The sequence below is a fragment of the Octodon degus genome, unplaced genomic scaffold, assembly GCF_000260255.1.
Source record: "Octodon degus isolate 3935 unplaced genomic scaffold, OctDeg1.0 scaffold00282, whole genome shotgun sequence".
In the NCBI taxonomy this organism is placed as follows: Eukaryota; Metazoa; Chordata; class Mammalia; order Rodentia; family Octodontidae; genus Octodon; species Octodon degus.
The window spans coordinates 1,077,366-1,088,053 of record NW_004524858.1 but is presented as its reverse complement, the minus strand read 5'-3'; the positions used below and the strand labels follow the sequence as shown (position 1 = coordinate 1,088,053).

The window sequence follows — 10,688 nt, the reverse complement described above, 5'->3', positions numbered from 1 at the left end:
CGAACACCTGTGGCCACGCCCCCACTCGAGCTCCAGCTGTCCTGCAACAAAAGTGCCTCTGGGTTCCAGTAGGCCACCTCACGCAGGCGGCACCCAATCACTCGGCTTGTTCCGGACGCTCGGGGTTGCCATGGAAACACGTTTAACTAGGCCCTCACTAGCACTGGTTCGGCTGTTGCCGTGGCAAGCGCCTTCCCTTTTTCTCCCCTCTTCTTCACTGCGCCTGAAGGTGCCTCAGCCCCCCTCTGGAACTCTCCCTGGTCGGGCAATTTCCGGAACCCCCGGCGGGCTCTGGGTCCAAAAACGTCTAGGGCCTCCATTTGGAGCAGAGCTCTCTCGGATCCTTTCAACAACGATCGCCGTCTCCCGCCAGTCCTTGTAGGGCACGTTCGGCCATTTCCAGTATCATTTGACCATTGGGTCCAGCCGAGTCCAACCGGATCGTTCACTCGACCCGATTGCGCTCGGCTCTTTCCGGGAATGCTCGGAGGTCTCGTGGCAATCGCCAGCCGGCCAGTCCCGCGGGAGTATGTTCGGTTCTTTCCGGAAACTCTCGGCGTTCTCCCCTCCCACCCGCCTCTAGACTTTATCTCCGCCTCGTTTCACCCGCGTAGGCCGAATGCGTTCGGCAATTTCCGCCGGGGGCGGGCCCGACCGCTCGGAACCGCGGCGGCGGCTACTGACGCGGGGATCCCGCGGCTTGCGGCGACTGCGGCCGCTGTGGAGCCACGGGGCGGGCTCGGCTCGGCGTGACGGCAGCTGTGGCCAGGTGAGTCGGGTCTGGCCGTGTGGCAGGCGGGGCTGGAGCGCGCGTGAGCCCACGGCGCCCGGCCGGGGTGCGGGGCCAGGGCCGCGGGAACCCGGACCAAGGGAAGACGGCTGGGCCCAGGGCGGGCGCCGGGCCGGGACATCGTGGGGCCCGTGCCGCGACCAGAGAGGCTCTGCGCGGGCTTACGCCGCGTGCTCCGACATCGTGTGCAGCATTTCGGTTTGCGGGGGTCTGGACGCCCCACTTCCGGCCTCCCGGCAGAGCGCGGGGTCCACGCGAGCCGGAGCAAGCTTGTGCATGAGCAGCAGGCCTACGCCCCCCCCCCCGGCCCAGATCCCCAGCTTCTGGATCGGGGTGCATTGCTTTCTCGACATGTGCAGACCTGTGCAGGCGGGGGCGAGCAGGGCCTCTGCGCTCTCCCAAGTGTCGCCGCACCCAGCCTCAGTTTCCCCACCTGTAGAATGTACAGCACCAGGGTCAGGGGACAAGCACATGAATGGAGCTCCAGCCCCTCTGCGGGTGGCTCCCTTCCTGAGGCCCCCGGGCTGCAGCCTCCCTCCCAGTCCTGGGCCAGGACGCAGCCCCCACCCCGCTGAGCCTCAGGGACACAAAACCTGCAGGGCTGGCCCTGGGAACGTGGGAGCCCTTCCCTCGCCAGGCCCCGGACCTGGGAACCTCACCCTGCCTCTGTGCCCTGTCTTGTCCCGCCTGGGGTCCCCTCGGGCTTTTCCCACACCTCTCCTCCACTTCTGCAAGTAAGTGAGCCAGGCTGGGCCGCTCAGGCTGACCTGAGGTCCCTTTCTTTGCCTGAAGCCACATTCCTTTATTCCTTGTAGTGCCCCTCACTGCACAGCGCGCTCCCTAGATACCCAGAGAATCCATCCTTTTGCCCCCCCACACACACACAGTTTAATTTTTTTTTTTATTTATGTGTGTGTGTGTGTGTGTGTGTGTGGCCAGCTCAACCCACCAGGGGGTGGGGCTGGCTGGCATGTGGTGCTGGGGGATGGAACCGTGGTCCCTGTGCTTTGCCAAGCTCGTTCCAAGTAGGTGCTTTAGACCACTGAGCCATCTCGCCAGCCCAGCACACACACAGTTTAATTGGCCAGGTCTCTGCTACCTCCTGACATCTCTCTGGGCCTTGGAGCTGGGTGGATCTGGGTTCCACGCCCGATTTCTTCCTGTCCTGGTTGATGCTCCCTGCTCCAAGTCTTTGCCCCATTTCCATCAGGGCCAATAAACAGCTGGCTTACCAACCGTGCAGTGTATCCAGGACAGGTTCCCAGGGAAGGCTGAGGTGCCCATTGTACAGCTGAGAAAACTGAGCCCCACAGAGTGGCAGGCACTGGCCCAGACTTCATCACACCACGCAGGGGTCTCTGGCCAGGCATACGAACTCTCTCCATGCTGAGGGTGAGAGAAGCCAGGCTTCCTGATACTGTCCTCCTCTTGTAGGTTGGCGTCCCTGGCAGAGCATGAGAGCAGCCCTCACTCTCGGCTCCCTCTTGTGGCACAGCTGGAAGAGCTGGCAACCCAGGGTGCTGATGGCCCTGCACCAGCATTGGATGGCAAACGCAGTGGCCAAGTGAGCTGGCGTCGAGCACCAGCCCCCTTCCACCAGCTGGCGAATGCTAGACAAGTGACACTCGACAGTCTTCACCATCCTGGGATAATGGCCAGAAGCCAGGCATGAGCGGCCCCCGTGGTCGCCTGTGACTTAACCCTGCAGAGAGGTCTGAGCCCCCCGGCCCCACAGTCGAGCCTCCCACCCCAACCCTGGCCCATGGGGCCCGGGGGGCCCCGAGCCACCGCCTGACAGTGACTGAGCAGCCCTTGGCAGCAGCATGGCGGGTGCAGAGGGCTTCCAGTACCGCGCGCTGTACCCGTTCCGGCGCGAGCGGCCCGAGGACCTGGAGCTGCTGCCCGGTGACATGCTGGTTGTGAGCCGTGCAGCCCTGCAGGCTCTGGGTGTGGCGGAGGGTGGAGAGCGCTGCCCCCAGAGTGTGGGCTGGATGCCCGGCTTCAACGAGCGCACACGACAGCGGGGTGACTTCCCGGGTACCTATGTGGAGTTCCTGGGGCCCGTGGCCCTGGCCCGGCCTGGCCCGCGGCCCCGGGGCCCCCGCCCACTGCCCGCCAGGCCCCGAGATGAGCCCCCGGAGCCAGGTGAGCATGCAGAGGCCTCCCAGCCTCTGTCCCACTTCCTGCAGGGACACCCATCTGTCCTCAGATGTCTGCCTGGGGACACTGCTGTTGTGGGTGGAGCTGGGCACGGATGCCAGGCAGGCCTGGCCCTGCCCTCACAGTGCCCACACTTGGATTTGACAAGAGTGTGACGATTCAGTGACAGATGCAGTAAGGAGGGGTTGCCAAGGGCGGGCGCAGGCTCCTTGTGGCCTCTAGCTGGAACAAGGAAAGGGCGAGCAGCTGAACCACGCTGAAGGCCCCAGGGCCTAGTGTGGTGTCTGTGGGGTCCTGACGTGGTCTGCAGAGGGTGCTCCCCGCAGAACCTCCTTGGTATCAAATTCCCTCCAAAGTGAGGGTTAGGCCTGGGGACCTGCATGGCCTCTTCGGAAGAAGACAAGTTATGGGGTGCTGGCATCTGCTAAAATCACTGCATTCTGGGTAAGGGGGTGGATTCATCCAGGGAAACTGAGGCTTAGGCTATAGGGAAGACCAACCCAGTCAGATGAGGCAGGAGATGGGGGCATTGCCGGAGATGTAGGCCCACGTGGTGCCCAAGCTACAGGGCCAGAGGTGCAGCCAAGGTAAAAGCTGGGGGCCCCAGGGGTGCTGGCCCAGGCCTAGCAGCATCTGGTATCTCAAGTTGTCCTCCCTGCTGGGCTGCAGGAGCAGGAGGCGGCTCCAGCCGGGCGCCCATCCAAAATCTGCCACCATCCCAATGCCAGCACCGCCCTCCCTGCCTGGCCGGGCCCCAGGGCTGCTCAGCTCCGCCGGGCCCCAGGGCTGCTCAGCTCCACCTGCAGCTCCCAGGCCTGTGGCCTTGCTTTCTCTATCCAGATGACAACCTGTCCCTGCATGGCCTCCAGCCGCACTTTGCAGGATGATGGGACCCCCCGGCCCAAGGCATCCAGGCCCTGAGCAAGGAGCCCAGCAGAAGGCTAGCATCTGAGGCTCTGGCTGGCTGTGTTTGGGGCTCCTGTCTGTGACAGGCTTCCCCCTTCATGCACCCCCCACCTAGCTTTTCAGCTTGATCCCCCGCAGCATCCAGGATCCTGCAGCCAGGATGGCACCCACCTCCTCCTCTGTGCTGAGCTCCCGCGGCTGCGTGCACCTGGCCCATCACTCAGGGAAATGCAGGCCCAGGCTTGTCCCTGCCAGGTGCGAGGCTGTCCCCACAGGCGGCCAGGCCCACAGGTGTGGGGCTGACAGGACACAACGGCCTGAGGCTGGGTCTCCTGGCTCCTGCTCCAAGGGCTTCCAGTGTCTTCAGAGGGGAGAAGTCATTTTGAGAAGGAAAGTTAGGAAATGGAAGAAGGATCCCTGCAGAAAGCCACCCAGGGTCAGACCAGACTGTTTCCTTTCAGCCCTTTTCAGCCCTTCTTCTGTTTGCCTCAAGAGTCTAGGCACAGGAGGTAGGCATGGTGATGCACTCCTAGAATCCCAGCACATGGGGAGGCTGAGGTAGGACGGTTCCAACTTTGAGCCTATCCTGGGCACCTTAGCAAGATCCTGTCTCAATAACAGGGCTGGGTGTAGAGTGCAGTTTGTTGGCCTGAGGGCTAGAAGCGTGGCTTCCTGGAGCCCCTGGGCTTCAGTGGTCCCCAGCACGCCCACAGGATAGGACTACACCATCTTAGCATTTTTCCCTTGAAGAAGCTGGCCCAGAAAGGGTGGGTCCTGTGTCCAGGCTGCACAGTGGCTCTGCCAGGGGCTGGAACCTGTTATGTGGGTTTCAGTGCTGCTCTATAGAAGACCCGCAAATCGGGTGATCTCAAAACAATAAAAATGCAGTGTCGCCTTTCTGAGTTCAGGGTTCAGGACCCGCAGGGCAGGAAGCCCCTTGCTTCTGCAGGCTCCTGAGATCTCCAGGTGGGGGCACCAGCTCAGTCTGGTCTCTGCTGTGGCCCAGTGGCCTCAGGGAAGACGCCGGTCACGGGACTAGCAGCTCCTTGGGCCAGGACAGCTCACTGTGGAACCTTTGCCTTAGTTCCTTCCACCTGCAGAGAGCCTTTTTCCTGATAAGGTCAGGTACCAGCAGGCAAGACAGGGACCTATCTTTGGGCAGCTTCTGTCCAGTCCCACGATGCCCAGTCCCTGACACCATGTGAATTCCTGGTGTTTCACCCCAGAAATTGTCTCCTGTGAATTCAGGCCTCACGCTCCCTGACCTGCCTGAGCAGTTTGCCCCTCCTGATGTGGCGCCCCCTATCCTGGTGAAGCTGGTCGAGGCCATAGAGCTTACAGGTGAGCTCAGCCTGGCTGTGACCCCCACAGGGCAGCTCATCCCCACCCCCAGGCTGGCTGGCTGCCTGTGCCCTGCAGGGGCTGGGTCTGAAGGCCTCAGTGTTCAGTAGGGGACCAGGACCCCTGGGACACTGGGAGGGGTAGGCCCTGCAGGGGTGGCTCACCCTAGACTGATGTGCCTGTTGCCCCTAGGGCTGGATGCTGAGTCCCACTGCAGGCCCGAGCTGCCCGCATCACGCACAGGTGAGGGGTCCTCTGGGTGGGGACAGGGCAGCGGGGCACATCAACACCGTAGGCAGCTATAACGTGTCCACCCTGCGCAGACTGGTCGCTAAGTGACCTGGACCAGTGGGACTCCGACGCCCTGTCCGATGCCATCAAGAGCTTCCTGCTGGCTTTGCCAGTGCCACTTGTGACCCCTGAGGCCGCTGCCGAGGCTCACCGGGCCCTGCGGGGTGAGCTAGGGACACGGGTAGCTGGGGGGGGGTCCTTGCGGGCTTCTGCCCAGCTCACCCACTGACTCGTCCACAGATGCCCCCCGGGGGCCCGTGGGGCCGGCGCTGGAGCCCCCGATGCTACCACTGCACCGCGCGCTCACACTGCGCTTCCTGCTGCAGCACCTGGGCCGGGCAGCCCGCCGTAGCTCTGCCCCCGGCCCAGCCATCCGTGCCCTGGCCTCGGCCTTTGGGCCGCTGCTGCTGCGTGCACCGCTGGCTTCACAGCCGCCAGGGGGCGCCCTGCCCGAAGGGTGAGTGGAGACGGCATGGGGTTTCTAGGGCGGTGAGGCGGGGCTTTGCCTGGTGGGTGGTGCTGGTGTGGAGTAGAGGCCGAGCTGGCCCTGCAGGGGGAGAGGACAGGAATCAGCATGGGCAGGGGCTGAAGTGCTCAGCAGTCGTGGCGGCATGTGCCTGCCACTGACCCTCTTGACTGCACGCTCCCGACCCCGGGGTTTGTGGCCCTCTGCCTGCGTGTTCAGGAAGCATCTTCTACATACACCTACACTGCACGCCCAGATGTCCCCCGCCTTCTCCCTGTGCACAAGTACAGCAGCCCTGCCCAGTGGTCACCCCTCCTCCTCCAGGACTGAACCCAGCCCAGACTTCCCGGCCATGCTGGTGGAGAAGCTACTGCAGGAACAGCTGGAGGAGCAGGAGGCGGCACCCCCAGGTGACCCATACTGTCCCGTCTTGAGTGCCAACTACCTGGCATTACCATGTCTGCAGCCCTATTTTGCATTAGGAAGCAGCCTCGATACACAGCTAATGCCTAACGTGTGCTGTGTCCCCGTCCCCCAGCCCTGCCGCCAAAGCCCCCCAAGGCGAAGCCGGCAGCCCCAGTCCTGGCCAACGGGGGCAGCCCACCCTCTCTGCAGGAAGCAGAGTGGTACTGGGGTGACATCTCCAGGTAAGGTCGGCCCGGCGAGTGGGCGTGGGTCTGGAGGGCGGTGGCGGCGGCTCAGTGCACTGTCCCCACAGGGAGGAGGTAAACGAGAAACTCCGTGACACACCTGATGGCACCTTCTTGGTCCGGGACGCATCCAGCAAGATCCAGGGGGAGTACACTCTGACCCTGAGGTGGGCCTGTGGGGCCGGCAGGGCGGGGGCGGGCGGGTAGGTGGGCGTGCGGACAGGCCCCCACACTGCGCCCCTCCAGGAAGGGCGGCAACAACAAGCTCATCAAGGTCTTCCACCGCGACGGCCACTACGGTTTCTCCGAGCCGCTCACCTTCCGCTCCGTGGTGGACCTCATCATGCATTACCGCCACGAGTCGCTGGCCCAGTACAACGCCAAGCTGGACACGCGGCTGCTCTACCCCGTGTCACGGCTGCAGCAGGACCAGGTGGTCAAGGAGGACAGCGTGGAAGCCGTGGGGGCCCAGCTCAAGGTCTACCACCAGCAGTACCAGGACAAGAGCCGAGAGTATGACCAGCTCTACGAGGAGTACACTCGCACCTCACAGGTGGGGGCCACCGGGGAAACCGAGGCATGGCCTGTGAGCCCACGTGCACAACTATGCTTGATTGCGTTTGGTACCCCTGGCTGGCACTGGGGTGGATCCCAGAGCCCTGCCTCTGAGCTGCATCCCAGTGCTTGGTAGCTTTACAGCTGGGTGTGGTAGGGCACCCCTGTCTTCCCAGCACTCGGGAGGCGGAGGCAGGAAGACTATGAATTTGAAACCAGCCTGGCTACACAGTAGTGAGCTGAAGGCCAGCCTGAGTGACATAGCAAGATCCTGTCTTGAAGGAAAAACAAAAAGCCAGGTGCAGAGTTGCCCTGCTGTAGTCACAGAATCACAGCCACCGAGGCTGAGGCCAAAGGATCCGACGTGTGCGCCCAGCCTGGGCCACTTGGTGACTTGGCAAGGCCCTATCTGAAGTTCCAGGCGCAGGGTGGGGATGCAGCTCGGCGCACAGGCGCTAGGTTGAGTTTCCAGTCCTCGAGAGAACAACCCAGAGGGAACACTGTCCTCAGAAGAGAGCTAGGCTCCCGGAGCCTCAGTTTCTCCAAAGACGATTGTAACTGCACTGAGGTTCTAGGGAGACGCCATGAGATAATGCAGGAGAAGTTAGAAATATCCCCGCGGGCTGCAGCAAGGAGACCCAGCGTCACTTTCTTGTCCTCACGGAAGGTGCAAAGGGAAGGGACGGGGTGGGGCTTTGAAGACTAGGAGTTCAGGCCACCAGCAGGCATAAGGAAGCAAGGCTCCTGGCGGGCGGAGGGCGCCATGGCTGTGGCCCGCGCCTTCCCAGGAGCTGCAGATGAAGCGCACGGCGATCGAGGCCTTCAACGAGACAATCAAGATCTTCGAGGAGCAGGGCCAGACCCAGGAGCGGTGCAGCAAGGAGTATCTGGAGCGCTTCCGGCGCGAGGGCAACGAGAAGGAGATGCAGAGGTGAGGGGCGCGGGTGGGTGGGTGCAGCGCCCTCCAGGAAGGCGGTGGGCGGAGGCTGTGCTCTCCCTGGCGCCCTCAGGCCGGCAGAAGGGGCTGTGGAGGCCAGAAGGCAGGGAGGGGCGGCAGCAGCGATTGACGTCCCTGAGCGGCCCCTCCCCCAGGATCCTGCTCAACTCTGAAAAGCTTAAGTCCCGCATCGCGGAGATCCACGAGAGCCGCACAAAGCTGGAGCAGGACCTGCGGGCCCAGGCCCTGGACAACCGCGAGATCGACAAGCGCATGAACAGCCTCAAGCCCGACCTCCTGCAGCTGCGCAAGATCCGCGACCAGTACCTCCTGTGAGTGCCGCGCTCTCCTGTAGGGGGCGCCCCAGCCGCCGGCCCCGCTCCCGCCTGGCTGCGAGAGGCCGCGGCAGGTAGTTTGGCCTGGGCAATTTAGACCCTGTCTCAAAATAAAAGCTGCTGGGGTGCAGCTTAATTCCTGCCTCTGCCGCCCTTGGGGGGCCTCCCTGCGGTGATACCCGGAGGAGCCGGCCTTGCCTCCCTCTGCATTTCAGCACAGGATAAAACAGCCAAAGCTCACCGTTCTGCTTCCTCCCAGGTGGCTCACCCAGAAAGGTACCCGGCAGAAGAAGATCAATGAGTGGCTGGGGATCAAAAACGAGACTGAGGAGTGAGTGGTCCCCTACCAGGGCACAGGCGGTGCTTGTTAGAGGGGGGCCATATGGGTGGGTTTTGAAGGATGACTAGGAGTTCTCCAGTAGTATTGCTAGCTGAGGAGTGAAGTGAGCAGGACCTTTCCCCACCTTCCCTGTAGCCACTACTCACTGATGGACGACGAGGAAGACCTCCCCCACCACGAGGAGCGCACCTGGTATGTGGGCAAGATCAACCGCACACAGGCCGAGGGCATGCTGAGCGGCAAGAGGGATGGCACGTTCCTCATCCGGGAGAGCAGCCAGCGCGGCTGCTACGCCTGCTCCGTGGTGTGAGTGCGCTCACCGGCGACTGTCCCCGCGGCCACCCTGCCAGCCGGGCTGGGGGGAAGGGAGGCCCGCTGATCCCGCCCTGTCCCTCGGCCCACAGGGTGGATGGGGACACCAAGCACTGCGTCATCTACCGCACCGCCACCGGCTTTGGCTTCGCGGAGCCCTACAACCTGTACGGGTCCCTGAAGGAGCTGGTTCTGCACTACCAGCACGCGTCCCTGGTGCAGCACAACGACGCCCTCACCGTCACCCTCGCGCACCCTGTGCGCGCGCCCGGGCCGGGCCCGCCGCCCCCGCCCGCTGCCCGCTGACCGCCCGGCCTGCCTGCTGGGTCCCCTGTCCCCTCTGCCTTCCCCCACAGGTCCCGGGCCCCCACTCCGAAGCCATAGATCTGGGGTCAGGCGGGAAGCGACTCGGGCCGGGCAGGTCCCGCCCCGCGCGCCCCAACTTCCCCTCCAGCACCGCCCGAGCGAAACAGGGCCGGGCCTAGAAGCAGAAGAACCCAAAATACCCTCGGGGCCCTGCCCGCAGCCTCCGGGGACACTGCCCGACCGCCGCCAGGGTTGGGGCACGAGCTCTGCCATCAGTTTCTATCATGTCAAACTCTCTCCTCTTTTGGGACTAGGAGCCCGCTTTTCTAACACTGCCCTGAGCCCAGGCCGTCTGTCCGGCCAGGTTTTGTACGGTACGTTGTTCTCGCTACGACATAAAACTGACCAAGGTGGCCGCGTGTTTTTGGGACCTGAGGTGGGGCAGACAGCACCGCCAGTCTCAGAGGCTGCCTCAGAGTGACAGTGCCCAGCTGTCACGGCCAGACAGCCTGGCCCTCCACTCCCCGAGGGCGCCCCAGCCCTGCCCTGGCCGCCTGCCGTCCAGCCCCCCGCGCGGTGCCGGTTGCGCCCTGGACCCGGGGCGCACACTGAGCCCCTTCCCGGCCTGCTTTGCTGAGGACGTGGTACTGCACTCGAGCTCGGACCTCCCATTGGTCACTGAGACCGCCTTGCCACATGCCCAGGCTGGGCTCCCGGCCCCTGTCGTTCTCCCGCCACACCTCCCGGAGCGCTGGGAACAGCGCGTGCCCCCCAGGCCTCTGACCTGGACTCCCCCGTCGCCCCGTCCTGCTACTCGGCCCTTGCACCCCAGCTGGGGCCGCTGCCCCCTGTATGTTGTTGGGTGGTTATCTCGGTCCGCCCCGCCTCCTAGTGCTGCCTCGAGCAGCTTCCCCACCACAGTCCCCTTCGGGCGTTCTGTGAAGCTGGGGCACGATCATAAGTTCCAGTCTGGCCTGGGAAGCCTGGGGAGATCCCGTCTCAAACTAAAAACTGACGTGAGCGCTGAAGAAAGTGAAGGCCCTGGGTTCCCCGCGGTGCCCCGAAAAAGACGGGCACTAGGGAGGGAGGGGGAACCTGGAGGGATGTAGCCCCCGCGGCTGCGTTCGCGTGAGGCTCGGCCCGCCGGAAGAGGCCAAAGGAAGAAGTGGGGTGAGGCAGGCGGGACTCAGGGACGCAGCTGGCATCTGGGCGCTGACCCGCATCCCCGTCGGAAGTGGCTCGTGGCCCTGCGCCCTCCCCTTGTTGGTTCCCCCGAAAAGTCCGGGCCTCCGTGGCCAC

At 63.9% G+C, this 10,688-nt stretch overlaps 1 protein-coding gene across 2 annotated transcripts; it reads left to right on the top strand.

Annotated features, from left to right (window-relative positions):
• Window positions 1-631: 631 nt before the first annotated feature.
• Window positions 632-9,802, top strand: Pik3r2 (phosphoinositide-3-kinase regulatory subunit 2). 2 transcript variants are annotated; one of them, XM_004646861.2, is made up of 15 exons: window positions 632-769; window positions 2,286-2,935; window positions 5,105-5,197; window positions 5,390-5,440; window positions 5,521-5,652; window positions 5,729-5,945; window positions 6,279-6,364; window positions 6,493-6,601; window positions 6,673-6,771; window positions 6,851-7,157; window positions 7,948-8,090; window positions 8,252-8,428; window positions 8,691-8,762; window positions 8,907-9,077; window positions 9,176-9,802. In XM_004646861.2, the coding sequence occupies exons 2-15, from the start codon at window positions 2,614-2,616 to the stop codon at window positions 9,387-9,389; spliced, it is 2,193 nt and encodes a 730-aa protein (XP_004646918.1). In that variant the 5' UTR covers window positions 632-769; window positions 2,286-2,613; the 3' UTR covers window positions 9,390-9,802. The 2 variants fall into 2 exon arrangements, with proteins under 2 accessions (XP_004646918.1, XP_023562923.1); XM_023707155.1 differs by having other exon boundaries at window positions 2,225-2,935.
• Window positions 9,803-10,688: the final 886 nt, after the last annotated feature.